Below are 20,199 nucleotides of genomic sequence, written 5' to 3'. Positions count from 1 at the left end.
GTGGAAGATATAATAAGAGCAAATAAAGCGTTGGCCAAACTAAAAATGCAGGAGTGTGTTTTGAAGTTCCCGGTTTTAGGTGACTTTAGGCACTTGAAACTCATAGTTTATCATAGATTATCATAGAATTTACAGTGCAGAAGGAGGCCATTCGGCCCATCGAGTCTGCACCGGCTCTTGCAAAGAGCACCCTACCCAAGGTCAACACCTCCACCCTATCCCCATAACCCATAACCCAGTAACCCCACCCAACACTAAGGGTAATTTTGGACACGAAGGGCAATTTATCATGGCCAATCCACCTAACCTACACATCTTTGGACTGTGGGAGGAAACCGGAGCACCCGGAGGAAACCCACGCACACACGGGGAGGATGTGCAGACTCCGCACAGACAGTGACCCAAGCCGGAATCGAACCTGGGACCCTGGAGCTGTGAAGCAATTGTGCTATCCACAATGCTACCGTGCTGCCCGTGTTTATAGTCCAAGTTTATAGTGATGCGTCCTACGCAAATTTATGTGATGGGGTTTCAAGCGCAGGAGGTTTTATAATTTTCCTTATGGGGAACAATGGTAAATGTTGCCCACTTGTGTGGGAAACAAAGAAAATAAGGGGAGTGGTAAAAAGCACTTTGGCTGCTGAGACGTTAAGCCTTGTAGAGGCGGAGGATACGGCCTTTTATATAAGTATATTAACAGAAATTTTGGGATTAAGGGATTTGGGTAATATACCTATTGACTGTCACATTGACAATAAATCCCTCTGGGAAAATGTGCACTCTACAAAAAAGTGTCAATGAAAAGAGGTTACGGATAGACATCGCAAGTTTGTAGCAGATGTTGCTGAGGGGAAATAACAAAAATTAAATGGGTCGACAGGAGCTATCAACTGTCAGACTGTTTTACGAAAAGAGGGGCGAGTTCACAGAAACTTTTGGATATTGTTAATGAAGGGCGCTTGTTTCCTGTGACTTTTTTTTTCTCATCCAAAAAAAAAGGGGGGGAATCATGTGTGTGTTTTTGAGTTTCTTCATTTTGTTTTCACCTAATTTTTTTTTTCTCCAAGGAAGGGGAGACTGTTAAGTAATGGGTTAAGAGACATTGCAATTAGTTGTCTCATTTATGTTAAGTATCCATTAATTGACACTGATATGTAAAGGGGCTTCAGGTGGCCTCTGTCAGGTGATGTATAGTGAGTTTTGTGCAAAGGCTGTTGGAATGAAATAAATGGGTGTTTGTGAAAAAGGAACAGAACTTCAGAGCAACTAAAACGTCTAACAGAGGAGAGATGCTAAAACAGATCCATGGGTGAGGAACCTCTGTCACATGGAGAGACTAGAGAAGCTGGGCATGTTCTCCTAAGAGCATTGACGTTTAATGGAAGATTCAATTGAGTTAATAAGGAAAAATAGTTTCCAGTGACAAAATGGTCAGTAATTGAAGGACACAGATTTTCTTTTTATGCAGTGAGTTATGATTGGAGTATACAACCTGAAAGGGCAATGGGGACATATTTAGTGGAACCTTTTTTGCAAGAAATTTGGAGAAAAACATAATGAAGAGAAATTCACAGGTCAAGGTGAAGAGCACAGAAGTGGGACGACTGAAACAGTTCTTTCAAAGAACCATGTTACAAGATCCAAATATATAGCTTACCGTTGAGTGAGGACTGGGAACATCAAGCCCTCAGAGTATTCAGTGCATGTGCAGCTCAGCATTTATCGTTCCTCTGGCCCGGAACGGGCCCAGTGAGCCTGGGTAAAAAGAAGATGGCGCAAAATGCCAATCATGTGACCGGGGAGCAGAGGGCCATAACTACAGAAGAGTCCCAAAGAGGGAACACTGAGATGTCCCAGAAAGAGTGCGAAAGAACAAGTGAAAAAGCCACCAGGGGGGAGAACACCAATAGGGAGTGAACCAAGGGAAAGGGCTCCAAGCAGAAGGTCTACAGTTCAAAGTGAGGGCTCAGGAGAAGCCCTTGAGATTGAAAGCAGCAAAAGGTTGAAACTCCTTGTTGAGGGCAGTTCGGGAAACCTTTTGAGGCAGTGGTGTTCTACTTAGCATGGCTGAAGAGCTGAAGTTGTACTTGTGAGTTGGTGCTGGACCTGGAAATCCATGGGAACAAAGTCTCAGGAGAAAAGTTTGAATCCTTGTTAGGTGAGCTGTAGTTGACGCAGGCTGAGTCGGAGTGATTTTTGGAAAGAGTATTCCAGAGCTAGATCTTTGGAGTGTGAGGACTAGAATCAGTCATCAGTGTGTTGGAGTTTGAATGAGATTGATTGACTCAAGTGTTTGCTGATGTCTGGCAGAGTTGCTGAGAAATCATTCTTGGGTGCATCTGCCATTTATTGTTCAATGCAGTGTATTTGACATGTATCTCATAGTAACCCTGAAAATTAGAGTTTAAGGTAGATATTGTAAATTATTTTTACCTTTCTGATCTTGTACAGTTACATTAGTTTGTTCAAAACCCATGGAATAGAGCCATAGAATTCCTACAGTGCAGATGGCCTCCTTCTGCACCGACCCTCTGAAAGAGCACCCTACCTGAGCCCACTCCCCCACCCTATCCCTACAGACCCCCCTAACCTGCACATCACTGGACACTAAGGGGCAGGTTTAGCGTGGCCAATCCACCTAACATGCACAGCTTTAGACTGCGGGAGGAAACTAGAGCACCCGGAGGAAACCAACACAGGGAGGAAGTATAAACTCCACACAGACACTCACCCAAGGTCGGAATTGAACCCGGTTCCCTGCCGCTGTGAGGTGCTAACCATTGTGTCATTATCGTGTAGCAAGAGTCTTGAATATCAAACTTTGTCTATCTTAAACAAATTGTTACTGGTCCCTAACCAGATCATAACAAAACCTTGGAAGAGTGTGGGCCAAGATCACAACAACTCAAAGGCACAAAGGGCCATAAGGCCTCCAGCTATCCTACGTTTACATGTAAGGGACCTGTGGATGAAGAACATACAGAAAAGCATTTGATCTGGTCGCTGATGGCTGTTGGAAGCGGAGATGGTACTGCAAAAGTTGCCTGTGAAGGGTTTCCCGTGCTGCAGCACTGGAGCATGTGCCAGAATTCTGCACTGTAACATGCGGAATGCACTGCACGGATGGGCAAGTTTCAGGCCTTGAACAACTGTTACTGTTCCTGCACATGTGCAATCTCCATGCCACATTACAGCCACCGTTAACTTTGAAACAGACAACAGGCTTGCCATCTTGCTCTCTGCTGCCACAACTCCTAGTTAACAACCGATTAACACAGTCATTACCAAATGATAAAATCAAATGATCCTGCGGATCTGAAACAAAAACAAAAAAGACTGGAGCTTTGACAAAGAGTCATCTAGACTCAAAATGTTAGCTTCCTTCTCTCTCCACAGATGCTGCCAGACCTGCTGAGAATGTCCAGTATTTTCTGTTTTTGTTTCATTACCTAGTGAATTTGCCTGGGTCTACAGAAGTGATTGGTGGCATCTCGGCATCAGGAGCGACTGAACAAGCAATATTGGGTTCTGATCACCATGACCTATCTTCTTCCATTTGCCATCATGTCTAATATGATGTAGTGTAATGGGATTGTTTCTGGGAGTGTTTTCACATGAGGCTTTGACATAGAACATAACAGCACAGAACAGGCCCTTCGGCCCTCTATGTTGTGCCGAGCATTGTCCGAAACCAAGATCAAGCTATCCCACTCCCGATCATTCTGGTGGGATCCATGTGCCTATCCAATGACCGCTTGAATTTTCCTAAAGTGTCCGATTCCACTATCACAGCAGGCAGTCCATTCCACACCCTAACCACTCTCTGCGTACAGAACCTACCTCGGACATCCCTCCTATATCTCCCACCCTGAACCTTATAGTTATGCCCCCTTGCAACAGCTACATCCACCCGAGGAAATAGTCTCTGAACGTCCACTCTATCTATCCCCCTCATCATCTTATAAACCTCTAAGTCGCCTCTCATCCTCCTCCGCTCCAAAGAGAAAAGCCCTAGCTCCCTCAACCTTTCCTCATAAGACCTATCCTGCAACCCAGGCAGCATCCTGGTAAATATTCTGTGCACCCTTTCCAATGCTTCCACATCCTTCCTATAGTGAGGTGACCAGATCTGCACACAATACTCCAAATGTGGTCTCACCAGGGTCATGTACAGTTGCAGCATACGCGGCTCTTAAACTCAAGCCCCCTGTTAATAAACGCTAACACACTATAAGCCTTCTTCATGGCTCTATCCACTTGAATGGCAACTTTCAGAGATCTGTGGACATGAACCCCAAGATCTCTCTGTTCCTCCACATTCCTCAGAACCCTGCCGTTGACCCTGTAATCCGCATTCAAATTTTTTCTACCAAAATGAATCACCTCACACTTAGCAGGGTTAAACTCCATCTGCCATTTTTCGGCCCAGCTCTGCATCCTATCAATGTCTCTTTGCAGCCTACAACAGCCCACCACCTCAGCCACTACTCCACCAACCTTGGTGTCATCATCAAATTTACTGACCCACCCTTCAGCCCCCTCCTCCAAGTCATTGATAAAAATCACAAATAGCAGAGGACTCAGCACTAATCCCTGAGGTACACCGCTGGTAACTTGTCTCCAGTCTGAAAAATTTCCATCCACCACCCCCCTTTGTCTTCTATGTGATAGCCAGTTACTTATCCAATTGGCAAAAAATTTCCTCTATCCTACACCTCCTTACTTTCTTCATAAGCTGACCATGGGGAACCTTATCAAACGCAATTGACAGTTAGTCATTAATTTGCACTTGACTGGGTCAGTCAGCTTCCACCAATAAGATCAGCCAATATGAGGTTTTCTACTTCTCTTTGCAGATACTGAGGATGTGGGCAAGAGTGCACCTCTCAGGCAGCCTAAACTGGCCTGACTACATCCTTCTGGTCCCCTTTCCTCTGACGATGTAACCTATTATACAGAGTTTGGAGAAAAATAACTTACAACAGTAACTGGCTGTCATGTGGCTTTCTGCAAAGTGCTAGTTAAAGAGGGGTTGGGTTGCGGAGAGATGTAAAAGGCATAATGCACAATTTTAACTTGTCCAAACCTTTTAATGAACACCTATTTTATGTCCTGTGCAATTTTCAATATAGGGAAAGGCTTATAACGTATGCCAAACCAACACCAGCCATTTTGTGCTACTGCCAAGACCAATTAGCACTCAAGTGTTTTGTCACATGCAAATTCAGTCATTTTTCTACACACATTAAAACCAGAAGTATGATTGAAACAGTTCATGCCTCACATCTGAAAGTAACTTTTTACAGCAACTTGGAGGAAATGGAGTGAGTGATTTAGTGTTCTGTGACTCACTGCTGAACCTTTTGGCTCCACAGCAGAATTGTAATTACCCGGGTGATCAGAAGGAATGTGTCCTCCTGTTTCACCATGACACCATTGTAGAGGGTTTCCATTTGCAGTGAGTAATACTAGTCTTGGTGAACTAGATGCTGAGCCAACTACTAAAAGGTTATTGCAGGCCCCAACGGAAGAAAATTATTGACGAGCCTTTTGTGTGCTTCCAGTACTTTCCACACTTTTGTGCCACAGTTCCAGGATTTGCAATTCTTTTTATTGTGATGTCCAGAAAACAAAATAGCCTTTTCTCTTCCGAAGATAATTTATGCAGTGCTAGTTTGACTTGGATGAATTTACAGCCAAATCTCAAAGTTAGAAAACATAGCATTCCTCCTTGCAGCATTCAGTGCTCAGTCAGCAAAAGTAGTTGTAAACTTCCTTTGTACCATAAATGACATGTACACTTTGACACTCTTATCAGCGTAGGCAGTGTGCCTACAATAGAAAATACACCAGTGCTGCAAAGGTATACTTACGTTTTTCAGGGTATTGTAAAAATCAACATTCCCAGCACAGAGGTAGCGACCCAACAAAGTTGCATGGGTTGTAAAAATTGTTGCAACAGGCAGTTTCCGAATGCGACACATAACAAGGCCAATCCCAGACAGCCATTCATGGAAATGAGCTAGGAGAAACTTTTCACCCTCACACTGGGCTGCAAACTAAAAAAGAAAGTTTGTTTTAATCACAAAGCCCAACACATTTATTTCATAGAATCTATACAGTAGTGTTTCACTGAAACAAAACACAAAATTCAAATCCCAGATCAACCATCCTGGACAGCCAACTCTATAACAAACGACAACAATGGCAGGGGAACAAAGAGGTAAAACTTCAGGCATAACTTGAAGAACCACTAAATATTTCTGATGAACGAAAAACTTTAATTAGCAGTTACTGTAAGCTTCTGTGTTTACATTGCGATAGTAATCAAACAGATGTTTTCAATACGCATTTCTTTTCTAAAGATGCTCAAAACAAATGGTCACTTTCCCTCAATTTGTGATATTTATTGATTCTGCGATTTTCAGTATTAATTTCTCCTGCATTTTATTTCAAAAGATAAACCACTTGTCCATCTACTGAAACACTGAGCATCTTGTCTAACCTGAAATAAAAACAGAAAATGCTGGATAAACTCAGCAGGTCTGGTAGCATCTGGAGAGAGAAACAGAGTTAACATTTTGAGTCCGTATGACTCTTCAGAACTTTTTATCTCGCCTAATCCATTTGCTTCAGCTGCAGCCTCAATTCACTGAATTTATCCATTTTAAAGTTACAATTGAAAAGGATCAGGAGTAGACCCAGCTTGTCGAACCTGCTTCACCATTTAATATCACAGCTGATCTTGTGGTTCAACTCCACTTTCCTGCATGCTGCCTATATCCCTGGATTCATTGACCAAAAATCTGTCATCCCTCTCATCCTAAATAAATAAAATAAATAATCTCCTATTGTCACAAGTAGGCTTACATTAACATTGCAATGAAGTTACTGTGAAAAGCCCATAGTCGCCACATTCTGGCGCCTGTTCGCATACAGAGGGAGAATTCAGAATTCTCAGCTGGTACAGGAATTGAACCCGCGCTGCTGGCCTTGTTCTGTATCACAAACCAGCTGTCTAGCCCACTGAGCAATCCAGTGACCATTTGCTGTACTGTCTCTGATGGACCCTACTGACCCCTAGCCTTGCAGACTGGATACATTGTGCTCCATCGAATCGGATGCGCCCAGCCTCCATATCAAGATTACCAAAGTATGGCAGCAAATTTTCAAATTCAATCAACAATTCATCTCACATCTCTTGCCAGGGACCAGGCTCAGGGGTGAGACCCAGCCCATCCCCAACTCCCGAACCCGTCAGGACACCCAACAGCAGAATGTTGACGACACAAAGACAGCCCCTAACCAGGTACAGTGCTCGTTTGAATGCAAGACCCCTCTCATGCACCTCCACTTCTCTTCTAAATGTACCCTGCAATCCCCTGAAGTAAGCGCGAATGACCTGCCCCACATAGCCGAAATTCTCAGTCAAGGCAACATCTTAAATGGCAGCCATCATCAAACGCACACAACACAGTCAAGGCAAGAGCTGCTCAGCAGCAACTGCGCCACTTCCAGCTGGGTCCTACCCCAGCCTACTCCAACTGCCATGAACAAACAAGGATTTTAGCATTTCATCTTGGCTTTTTCAGGCTAATCTGGAACTTCTAGGGACATAGCAGACTAAGAAAAAACAAGTATGAAATGTGAATCACGGTGAAATGACGGATTAAAAGACAAACACAGCCGGTGCTCGTGAAAATGCTACTGTTCCAGCACTCGTATCACGCCACCCCACCCAGTATTTTTAACTATTAGTTGCGTTGTCTGAGCTAACTTGGGCCCTGTTCCTTGAGGCTTCGTATTCACTATCTTTTGACTCAGCTTGGTGTTAAATTGCTTAACTTCTGCTTCTCTTCCAGCTATCATAGGTGCAGACAGTCTGGTATCCGTAAAGAGAAGGTTGTGTTGGGTCCAGTTGTAATGTCGTTCTCCTGTTCCATACTGTGCTTGTTGGTTAAGCCTTTTCTGGTTTTTGCCCCTTACTTGATTTTGGTGCTGCATTATTTTGTAACCTTGCTGCATTATTTTATAAACTGTAAAATCTCAATAAAATTACTTAGAAAAAAAAACAAATGCTGAGGAAGATGGGATTTACTTTCCTAAGCGTCTTCCTAACATAAGATCAGGAATCAAGGAATAAAATCTGAAGACTGTCATACTTCTACTATAAGGAAGGTAATGTAACACTGGTGCTTATGTAGCAGAACCCATGTTGTGTTGACAGATTTGATGAGAGGATTGCAATTATTAATGGAAAATGTATCACTCAAATTGAGCCCACGGTGACATTTGCATCCCCACCATCAGACAGAGGATTGTACTACAAAGCCAGAATTGATTAACTTCATCAGTGGATTGCAATCCTTAGCAGAGGCAGACACTTCTTTACCTGTGGTGCCTATTGGCCAAATTTTACAACACCCAACGATTGTGAGCAGCAGCTAGCAATAGAAAACCTAGCAGGAAACCAAATGCTCAACAAAGGCAGCCTACATAGCACTTTTACATTTAAGACTGCTTATTCATCAACTGCATAAAATGGGAAACCCAAGAAGCTTTTAAGGGGCACTGAAGGGTGAGAGTTCAACCAGTGGACAATACGCAGATTGCCTGGCTGGTTGGTCATAAACTCACTACACAAGTTCTAAGAAAAGGTATATGGTGAAGAGTATACCCAGTTAATCATGGAAGACACCCAAGACTCCCATCTGGCCAACAGCCACCAGAATGTTTTCAGATCATATCACAGGAATCCACCCACTAAAATGTGTTCACTACACAGATTGTGAGTGCACAATGTATCAAAATAAACAGTTAGAAATAGTAATCAAAACAAAATATTCCCAGTCTAAAAGTGCAGGACAGTAACACTCGGATTAGAAGCTTCATTCATCAGGACTGTAGGAGACATTAGGCCTATGTGAGTAGGATTTCTTGTAGGCATGTCCATAGATACTAGGGGAACAATAATGATGGTCCACAACCAATCCAAATTCTACTCACCCACCATGAATAAAAATGTCAGAACCACTCCATTCCAATAAGTAAAACTAGAGACATTATAACAAGATCAGCGTATGAAGAGAGCAGGCTTGGCAGATACCAGAACCTGGGTCCACAGCTGGATTGTGGGATTCAACTGCACCCTTTTGTGGTACAAAATAAAAATATACCATTATTGTCAAGAAAACCTTGGATCCAACAAGTAGCTCTAACAATGTAAAATACTTTTGAGAATAAAGGATGAAATAATGTCCTTCATAAACAGGAGATTTAATTCAAAAAACACAATCCTTTGCTAGGAATTAACGAATCACAGGTCAGTGTGAAGATTTTAAAGGTATAACTAACATATCTTTGTTTGCAAGAAAAATGGATTCCCTGCTGACAAAACCCACGCATAATCGTCCACGTGTGAGGATGTAAAGAAAATTCTCAGTACTTAAGTGAAACTGTGATAAATAATAACCTTAGTAATTCTGCACACCGGAAGGGGATGTTACCTATTAAGTTTTAAGCTTTTCTTTTGTTATTCAGGAGACTGATGTACATATTTGGAATTGACCTTCAATAACAACCATCTAGCATATGGCAATGGTCCAAAATTCATTTCACAACACTTCAGATTTACTCCCTGAATTAACTACTTAAGTGGCTTTTAAATAAATGAGATTTCGACAGTAATTCCCTACTCTATAAGTGCATATTAATGTGTCAATTGAGGTAGATTACTAATTATTAATTGCTTAGTTCCACAATAAATCATACAGTCTGAATTCTCAAGAGCATTTTCACTTTGTAGTTGGCATGAAACCTACTCATTATAGCAGAATAATCAAAGAAGGTTTATTAGCTTTTTAATCTGACTTGATAAAAGGACAGATAAGTTATTGGACCCAATAATAATTGAGAGACTATGGTGAGCAGGACACAGGCAATAGCTGAAGAAGCTTTGAGCTGTCATAACATCCAATTTCAACATGGAGATTATCTTATTTTTAGGTTTGTGTCCCCAGTGCGTATCAGCTAATTGTACATGATGCAATCTCACTTTGGGTTTCTAAATTGTCAATTCCAAATTGGATTTTGAAGGAATTGGGCGGTCCTGTAAAGAGTTAGTAAACTTTCAAGCTCAAGATCTTCAAAGGCTATGCACCATTTAACAATCCCTTCAAAGGCTATGCACCATTTAACAATCCCTTCAAAGGCTATGCACCATTTAACAATCCCATTTGATGCGCTCCTGGCTGAAGTAAAAGATAATCTCCCCACTATCAAGACGAAAGCTGCTGCTATCACTATAAAGGTGTACTTTGAGATCACTGAGGTGGTGAGCAGCAGGACTACTTTGTCCCGTACCCAGTGCAGGAAGCGCTCGAGTGACCTAACTATGTATGAGCGGATGATTAGAGTTACAGGTTTATGGCGTTTCTGTAGTGTACACCAGTCCAAAGCTGTCTTGTCAAGCCTATTTCATAACAGTATAATTTGGATAAGTGTGAGGTTATTCACTTTGGAAGCAAAAACAGGAAGGCAGATTACTACCTGAATGGTTGTAAATTGGGAGAGGGGAGAGTGCAGCCGGACCTGGGTGTCCTTGTGCACCATTCATTGAAGGTAAGCATGCAGGTGCAGCAGACGGTAAAGAAAGCGAATTATATGTTTGCCTTCATTGCGAGAGGATTTGAGTATAAAAGCAGGGATGTGTTGCTGCAATTCTACAGGGCTTTGGTGAGGCCACACTTGGGGTATTGAGAGTGTTTTGGTCTCCTTCTCTGAGGAAGGATGTTCTTGCTCTCGAGGGAGTGCAGCGAAGGTTTACCAGACTGATTCCATGGATGGCGGGACTGTCACATGAGGAGAGGTTGACTAGATTAGGATTGTTCTCATTAGAGTTCAGAAGAATGAGGGGGGGGGGATCTCATAGAGACTTATAAAATTGTAACAGGACTAGACAGGGTAAATGCAGGGAAGATGTTACCAATGATGGGTGTGTCCAGAATCAGGGGTCACAGTCTGAGGATTGAGGGTAAAACATTTTGGACAGAGATGAGGAGACATTTCTTCAACCACAGAGTGGTGAGCCTGTGGAATTCATTACCACAGGAAGTAGTTGATGCTAAAACTTTGAACATATTCAAGAGGCGGCTGGATATAGCACTTGGGGAGAATGGGATCAAAGGCTATGAGAAGAAAGCAGAATTAGGCTATTGAGTTGGATGATCAGCCATGATTGTGATGAATGATGGAGCAGGCTCGAAGGGCCAAAAGGCCTCCTCATGCTCCCAAGTATGTATCTATATATAACACTCCCCATGTCCACATGAAGAAACCCTTTGCTCACTTTCTCACCTCCCTTATCTTTCCATCACTGCTATTTACCCTAATCCTTATGCAATGTAATGCATCTGTCTGATAGCCATTCACCAACATTAGGTGGAGACATTCATACACACATGGGTCTGTCACTCCCAGCCATTACAGAGCACAAGGAAGAAGAGAGAACTTGAGGTAGGTGGATGGTGCAGCTAACATTGTAGAGAAAGTAGGAGCCACGAAGATCAGTGGCATCACCATGTCCCTGACCAGTGGAGAAAGAGAAATTGGGACCTTATAGCTAGCTGCTTGGTGACAAAATTACAGATCCCTGATCCGCCATCTTGTATGAAGGCCTGCCTTCGCAACCTTGTCCTTTGCCTGAGGTGTGGTGATCAGCAGAGGGCAGTAGAGCGGAGTTGCTGATTGGCTGTTGAGGGGAAAATTTGCATCAGTGCATTGCGGTCACTGCATCCAGAAAGTGTACCTGAGCAAGACACCCTAGGTGTTCAAATGAAGGCAAGCATCCAGCAGAGGGCAGTAGAGCAGAGCTGCTGATTGGCTGTTGCGGAGAAAATTTGCATCAGTGCATTGCAGTCACTGCATCCAGAAAGTGTACCTGAGCAAGACACCCTAGATGTTCAAGTGAAGGCAAGCATCAAGCAGAGAGCAATAGAGCGGAGCTGCTGATTGGCTGGTGCGGACAAAATTTGCATCAGTGCATTGCGGTCACCGTATTTTGAAGGTGGTTTGTGGAGGAGCTGTTGTCAAGTGACAGTTAAACCCGAAACACTTCTTCAGTGTTTCCCTCCCTACCTCCTCCTCTAACTAAAAAAAAAAAGACAATCACTGTAAGGATCCCAGCCGAGTAAAGATCAAGAGGGAGACTCGAGGGCAGGTAGAAGTAGAAATAAGTTGAACCGTGATGTCACAGCCTGCAGGCAAGTGATTGGCTGGTGACTGGTAAGTAGTTTTTCTTTTCCCTGAGGTGTTATTGTGCGGGGCGCAGTGGTTGCTGAGTGAGTGCTTGCTGAGAAGGGGAGTACATTTTTTAAAAAACTTACTGTTGGGAGTTTCCAGCTGAATCTGGTCAGAGTGAGGACAGAGTGACTGCTGGGTAAGTGGTAAAGACTTAAATTGTTTGCGCAGGCCCATAACAGCTGATTGCTGTACTCGTGTGCGGCGCAGTGGTTGCTGGTTAAGTGTTTTATTTTTACCTGTATTTAAGTTGGGCAGTTTCTAAACCCTAGACACTACACCTGTAGCGTCCCCCACCCTTCCACCTTCTTTAACCTAAGCGGTAGAGTGAATAACAGGTAAGTGTTCTTTCTTTCTTTTTCTTTTTTTATCTAGAGGGGATGGCAGGGAAGGCAGTGCAATGTTCCTCCTGCAGAATGTTTGAGGTGAGGGACACCGTCAGTGTCCCTGCTGATTTCACCTGTGGGAAGTGCACCCATCTCCAGCTCCTCAGAAACTGTGTTAGGGAACTGGAGCTGGATGAACTTCGGATCATTCGAGAGGCAGAGGTGGTCATAGATAGGAGCTTCAGGGATGTAGTTACTCCGAAGAATAACGGTAGATGGGTGACGGTGAGGGGGGCTGGGAGGAAGCAGTCAGTGCAGGGATCCTCTGTGGTCGTTCCCCTCAGTAACAAGTATACCGTTTTGGATACTGTTGAGGGGGACGACCTACCAGGGGTAAGCCACGGTGAATGGATCTCCAGCATTGAGTCTGTCCCTGTGGCTCAGAAGGGAAGGAGGGAGAGCAGGAGAGCAATAGTTATTGGGGACTCGATAGTTAGAGGGACAGATAGACGGTTCTGTGGCAGCGAAAGAGACTCACGGATGGTATGTTGCCTCCTGGGTGCCAGAGTCCGTGACGTCTCGGACCGTGTTTTCAGAATCCTTAAAGGGGAGGGGGAGCAGTCACAAGTCGTGGTACACATCAGTACCAACGACATCGGTGAGAGAAGGGACGGTGATTTAAAACAGGAATTTAGGGAGCTAGGGTGGAAGCTGAGAGCCAGGACAAACCATGTTGTCATCTCTGGTTTGTTGCCGGTGCCACGTGCTAGTGAGGTGAGGAACAGGGAGAGTGTGCAGGAGAGTGCAGATAAACACGTGGCTGCAGGGATGGTGTAGGAGAGGGGGTTTCAGGTACGTGGATAATTGGAGCACATTCTGGGGAAGGTGGGACCTGTACAGACAGGACGGTTTGCACCTGAACCAGAGGGGCACCAATATCCTGGGAGGGAAATTTGCTACGGCTCTTCGGTCGGGGGGGGGGGGGGGGGCTGGGAAAACGAGCTGTAGTCCAGAAGCCAATGTCGAGAGTACTGAGGTACTGAGGAGGGTATCAAGGTCGCAGGAGTGTACCGGCAGACAGAAAGGTGGGTTGAAGTATGTCTACTTCAATGCAAGGAGCATACAGAATAAGGTAGGTGAACTTGGAGTATGGATTGGTACTTGGGACTACGATGTTGTGGCCATTACGGAGACATGGTTAGAACAGGGACAGGAATGGTTGTTGGAAGTTCCGGGGTATAGATGTTTCAGTAAGAGTAGGGAAGGTGGTAAAAGAGGTGGAGGAGTTGCATTGTTAATCAAGGATAGTTTAACGGCTGCAGAAAGGCAGTTTGAAGGGGATCGGCCTACTGAGGTAATATGGGCCGAAGTTAGAAATAGGAAAGGAGCGGTCACATTGTTAGGAGTTTTCTAACGGCCCCCAAATAGTATTAGAGATGTGGAGGAAGAAATTGCAAAACAGATAATGGATATGTGTGGAGGTCTCAGGGTAGTTGTCATGGGTGACTTTAACTTTCCAAATATTGATTGGAACCTCTATAGGTCGAACAGTTCTGATGGGGCAGTTTTTTTTACAGTGTATGCAGGAGGGTTTCCTGACACAATATGTGGATAGGCCGACAAGAGGGGGGGCCACATTGGATTTGGTACTGGGTAATGAACCGGGCCAAGTGTTAGATTTGTTTGTGGGAGAGCACTTTGGAGATAGTGACCACAATTCGGTGTCTTTCACGATTGCAATGGAGAGGGAGAGGGCCATACGGCAGGGCAAGGTTTATAATTGGGGAAGGGGTAATTATCATGCGATTAGGCAAGAATTAGGGAGCATAAGATGGGAACAGAAACTGTCAGGGAAAGGCACAAATGAAAAGTGGAGCTTGTTCAAGGAACAAATACTGCGTGTCCTTGATAGGTATGTCCCTGTCAGGCAGGGAGGAAATGGCCATGTGAGGGAACCATGGTTCACAAAAGAGGTTGAATGTCTTGTCAAGAGGAAAAAGGAAGTGTGTGCAAGGATGAGAAAACAAGGTTCACTAGGGTCGCTTGAGGGTTACAAGGTAGCAAGGAATGAGCTGAAAAAAGAGCTTAGGAGAGCGAAGAGGGGGCATGAGAAGTCCTTGGCTGGTCGGATCAAGGAAAACCCCAAGGCTTTTTACTCTTGTGAGAAATAAAAGAATGACCAGGGTGAGGGTAGGGCCGGTCAAGGACAGTAGCGGGAACTTGTGCATGGAGTCAGAAGAAATAGGAGAGGTATTGAATGAATACTTTTCTTCAGTGTTCACAAAGGAGAGGGGCCATGTTTTTGAGGATGAGAGTGAGATTCAGGCGGGTAGGCTGGAGGAAGTAGATGTTCTGAGGAAGGATGTATTGGCAGTTTTGAAAAACCTGAAGGTCGACAAGTCCCCTGGGCCAGATGGGATATACCCAACGATTCTTTGGGAGGCAAGGGATGAGATTGCAGAACCATTGGCTTTGATCTTTGGGTCCTCGCAGTCCATGGGGATAGTGCCAGAGGACTGGAGTGGCGAATGTTGTTCCTCTGTTCAAGAAAGGGAACAGGAATGACCCTGGTAATTATAGGCCAGTTAGTCTTACTTCGGTGGTCGGGAAGGAAATGGAAAAGGTCCTGAAGGATAGGATTTATGACCATTTGGAAAGATGCAGCTTAATTCGGGATAGTCAACACGGACTCGTGAAATGTAGGTCTTGCCTCACAAATTTGATTGAATTCTTTGAGGAGGTAACTAAGTATGTAGATGAAGGTAGAGCAGTTGATGTTGTATATATGGATTTTAGTAAGGCGTTTGATAAGGTTCCCCATGGTTGGCTCATGAAGAAAGTAAGGAGGTGTGGGATAGAGGGAAATTTGGCCAATTGGATAAGTAACTGGCTATCACATAGAAGACAGAGGGTGGTGGTGGATGGAAAATTTTCAGACTGGAGATCAGTTACCAGCGGTGTACCACAGGGATCAGTGCTGGGTCCTCTGCTATTTGTGATTTTTATCAATGACTTGGAGGAGGGGGCTGAAGGGTGGGTCAGTAAATTTGCTGATGACACCAAGATTGGTGGAGTAGTGGATAAGGTGGAGGGCTGTTATAGGCTGCAAAGAGACATTGATAGGATGCAGAGCTGGGCTGAAAAATGGCAGATGGAGTTTAACCCTGCTAAGTGCGAGGTGATTCATTTTGGTAGAAAAAATTTGAATGTGGATTACAGGGTCAATGGCAGGGTTCTGAGGAATGTGGAGGAACAGAGAGATCTTGGGGTTCATGTCCACAGATCTCTGAAGGTTGCCACTCAAGTGGATAGAGCCGTGAAGAAGGCTTATAGTAGAAACTTAGAAACATAGAACAGTACAGCACAGAACAGGCCCTTCGGCCCTCGATGTTGTGCCAAACATTGTCCGAAACCAAGATCAAGATATCCCACTCCCTGTCATTCTGGTGTGCTCCATAAATTCTGGTGGAGAGGAAACCCGAGACACTACACGTGTAGTGTCTCCCACCCAACCTCCTCCTCTAACCTAATAATAAGACCCATTGGTGTGAGGTAAGTGCCATATTATATTATTATTATATTTTTAAAATTTATTTATTAACCAGATCTTGGTTAGAAGTTAGAGGGATGGCAGGGAAGGGAGTGCAATGTTCCTCCTGCAGGATGTTTGAGGTGAGGGATGCTGTTAGTGTCCCTGCTGATTTTACCTGCAGGAAGTGCTGCCATCTCCAGCTCCTCCAAGACCGAGTTAGGGAACTGGAGCTGGAGTTGGAAGAACTTCGGATCATTCGGGAGGCAGAAGGGGTCATAGATAGCAGCTTCAGGGAATTAGTTACACCAAAGATTGGAGATAGATGGGTAACTGTAAGAGGGACTGGGAAGAAGCAGTCAGTGCAGGGATCCCCTGCGGTCGTTCCCCTGAGTAACAAGTATACCGCTTTGGATACTTGTGGGGGGGGGGGGGGGGGGACTTACCAGGGGTAAGCCATGGGGTACGGGCCTCTGGCACGGAGTCTGTCCCTGTTGCTCAGAAGGGAAGGGGGGAAGAGGAGCAGAGCATTAGTAATTGGGGACTCGATAGTCAGGGGCACAGATAGGAGATTTTGTGGGAGCGAGAGAGACTCACGTTTGGTATGTTGCCTCCCAGGTGCAAGGGTACGTGATGTCTCGGATCGTGTTTTCCGGGTCCTTAAGGGGAGGGGGAGCAGCCCCAAGTCGTGGTCCACATTGGCACTAACGACATAGGGGACAAGGATGTCAGGCAGGCTTTCAGGGAGCTAGGATGGAAGCTCAGAACGAGAACAAACAGAGTTGTTATCTCTGGGTTGTTGCCCGTGCCACGTGATAATGAGATGAGGAATCGGGAGAGAGAGCAATTAAACACGTGGCTACAGGGATGGTGCAGGCAGGAGGGATTCAGATTTCTGGATAACTGGGGCTCTTTCTGGGTAAGGTGGGACCTCTACAGACAGGATGGTCTACATCTGAACCCGAGGGGCACAAATATCCTGGGGGGGGAGATTTGTTAGTGCTCTTTGGGGGGGTTTAAACTAATACAGCAGGGGCATGGGAACCTGGATTGTAGTTTTAGGGTACGGGAGAATGAGAGTATAGAGGTCAGGAGCACAGATTTGACGTCGCAGGAGGGGGCCAGTGTTCAGGTAGGTGGTTTGAAGTGTGTCTACTTCAATGCCAGGCGTATACGAAATAAGGTAGGGGAACTGGCAGCATGGGTTGGTACCTGGGACTTTGATGTTGTGGCCATTTCGGAGACATGGATAGAGCAGGGACAGGAATGGTTGTTGCAGGTTCCGGGGTTTAGGTGTTTTAGGAAGCTCAGAGAAGGAGACAAAAGAGGGGGAGGTGTGGCGCTGCTGGTCAAAAACAGTATTACGGTGGCGGAGAGGATGCTAGATGGGGACTCTTCTTCCGAGGTAGTATGGGCTGAGGTTAGAAACAGGAAAGGAGAGGTCACCCTGTTGGGAGTCTTCTATAGGCCTCCAAATAGTTCTAGGGATGTAGAGGAAAGGATGGCGAAGATGATTCTGGATAAGAGTGAAAGTAACAGGGTAGTTATTATGGGAGGCTTTAACTTTCCAAATATTGACTGGAAAAGATATAGTTCGAGTACATTAGATGGGTCGTTTTTTGTACAATGTGTGCAGGAGGGTTTCCTGACACAATATGTTGACAGGCCAACAAGAGGAGAGGCCACATTGGATTTGGTTTTGGGTAATGAACCAGGCCAGGTGTTAGATTTGGAGGTAGGTGAGCACTTTGGGGACAGTGACCACAATTCGGTGACGTTTACGTTAGTGATGGAAAGGGATAAGTATACCCCGCAGGGCAAGAGTTATAGCTGGGGGAAGGGCAATTATGATGCCAGTAGACATGACTTGGGGGGGGGGGGGGGATAGGTTGGAGAAGTAGGCTGCAAGTGTTGGGCACACTGGATATGTGGAGCTTGTTCAAGGAACAGCTACTGCGTGTTCTTGATAAGTACGTACTGGACAGGCAGGGAGGAAGGCGTCGAGCGGGGGAACTGTGGTTTACCAAAGAAGTGGAATCTCTTGTTAAGAGGAAGAAGGAGGCCTATGTGAAGATGAGGTGTGAAGTTTCAGTTGGGGCGCTTGATAGTTACAAGGTAGCGAGGAAGGATCTAAAGAGAGAGCTAAGACGAGCAAGGAGGGGGCATGAGAAGTGTTTGGCAGGTAGGATCAAGGAAAACCCAAAAGCTTTCTATAGGTATGTCAGGAATAAAAGAATGACTAGGGTAAGAGTAGGGCCAGTCAAAGACCGGGATGGGAAGTTGTGTGTGGAGTCTGAAGAGATAGGCGAGATACTAAATGAATATTTTTCGTCAGTATTCACTCAGGAAAAAGAGAATGTTGTGGAGGAGAATGCGGAGACCCAGGCTATTAGAATAGATGGCATTGAGGTACGTAGGGAAGAGGTGTTGGCAATTCTGGACAGGCTGAAAATAGATAAGCCCCCGGGGCCTGATGGGATTTATCCTAGGATTCTCTGAGAAGCCAGGGAAGAGATTGCTGGGCCTTTGGCTTTGATTTTTATGTCATCATTGGCTACAGGAATAGTGCCAGAGGACTGGAGGATAGCAAATGTGGTCCCTTTGTTCAAGAAGGGGGGTAGAGACAACCCCGGCAACTATAGACCGGTGAGCCTCACGTCTGTTGTGGGTAAAGTCTTGGAGGGGATTATAAGAGACAAGATTTATAATCATCTAGATAGGAATAATATGATTAGGGATAGTCAGCATGGCTTTGTGAAGGGTAGGTCATGCCTCACAAACCTTATCGAGTTCTTTGAGAAGGTGACTGAACAGGTAGACGAGGGTAGAGCAGTTGATGTGGTGTATATGGATTTCAGTAAAGCGTTTGATAAGGTTCCCCATGGTAGGCTATTGCAGAAAATACAGAGGCTGGGGATTGAGGGTGATTTAGAGATGTGGATCAGAAATTGGCTACCTGAAAGAAGACAGAGGGTGGTGGTTGATGGGAAATGTTCAGAATGGAGTTCAGTTACAAGTGGCGTACCACAAGGATCTGTTCTGGGGCCGTTGCTGTTTGTCATTTTTATCAATGACCTAGAGGAGGGCGCAGAAGGGTGGGTAAGTAAATTTGCAGACGACACTAAAGTCGGTGGTGTTGTCGACAGTGCGGAAGGATGTAGCAGGTTACAGAGGGACATAGATAAGCTGCAGAGCTGGGCTGAGAGGTGGCAAATGGAGTTTAACGTAGAGAAGTGTGAGGTGATTTACTTTGGAAGGAATAACAGGAATGCTGAATATTTGGCTAATGGTAAAGTCCTTGGAAGTGTGGATGAGCAGAGGGATCTAGGTGTCCATGTACATAGATCCCTGAAAGTTGCCACCCAGGTTGATAGGGTTGTGAAGAAGGCCTATGGAGTGTTGGCCTTTATTGGTAGAGGGATTGAGTTCCGGAGTCATGAGGTCATGTTGCAGCTGTACAAAACTCTGGTACGGCCGCATTTGGAGTATTGCGTACAGTTCTGGTCACCGCATTATAGGAAGGACGTGGAAGCTTTGGAGCGGGTGCAGAGGAGATTTACCAGGATGTTGCCTGGTATGGAGGGAAAATCTTATGAGGAAAGGCTGATGGACTTGAGGTTGTTTTCGTTGGAGAGAAGAAGGTTAAGAGGAGACTTAATAGAGGCATATAAAATGATCAGGGGGTTAGATAGGGTGGACAGTGAGAGTCTTCTCCCGCGGATGGAAATGGCTGGCACGAGGGGACATAGCCTTAAACTGAGGGGTAATAGATATAGGACAGAGGTCAGAGGTAGGTTCTTTACGCAAAGAGTGGTGAGGCCGTGGAATGCCCTACCTGCAACAGTAGTGAACTCGCCAACATGGAGGGCATTTAAAAGTTTATTGGATAAGCATATGGATGATAATGGCATAGTGTAGGTTAGATGGCTTTTGTTTTTTGACTTCCCATGTCGGTGCAACATCGTGGGCCGAAGGGCCTGTACTGCGCTGTATCGTTCTATGTTCTATGTGCCTATCCAATAACCGCTTGAAAGTTCCTAAAATGTC

The 20,199-nt window shown here is 45.0% G+C and overlaps 1 protein-coding gene across 2 annotated transcripts in view; it reads right to left on the bottom strand.

The window, feature by feature from the left end:
- Positions 1-20,199, bottom strand: part of LOC140384553 (glycogen [starch] synthase, muscle-like) — a 234,218-nt gene that overhangs the window by 165,815 nt on the left and 48,204 nt on the right. For both annotated transcript variants that reach the window (XM_072466356.1, XM_072466355.1), the window contains one exon: positions 5,874-6,059. In XM_072466356.1, coding sequence (XP_072322457.1) covers positions 5,874-6,059 — 186 coding nt within the window. The remainder of the gene's footprint in view (positions 1-5,873; positions 6,060-20,199) is intronic.

This window comes from Scyliorhinus torazame, chromosome 10 (assembly GCF_047496885.1).
Source record: "Scyliorhinus torazame isolate Kashiwa2021f chromosome 10, sScyTor2.1, whole genome shotgun sequence".
Taxonomy (NCBI): Eukaryota; Metazoa; Chordata; class Chondrichthyes; order Carcharhiniformes; family Scyliorhinidae; genus Scyliorhinus; species Scyliorhinus torazame.
The sequence above is the reverse complement of the archived record's forward strand: the minus strand, read 5'-3'. Positions and strand labels throughout refer to the sequence as shown.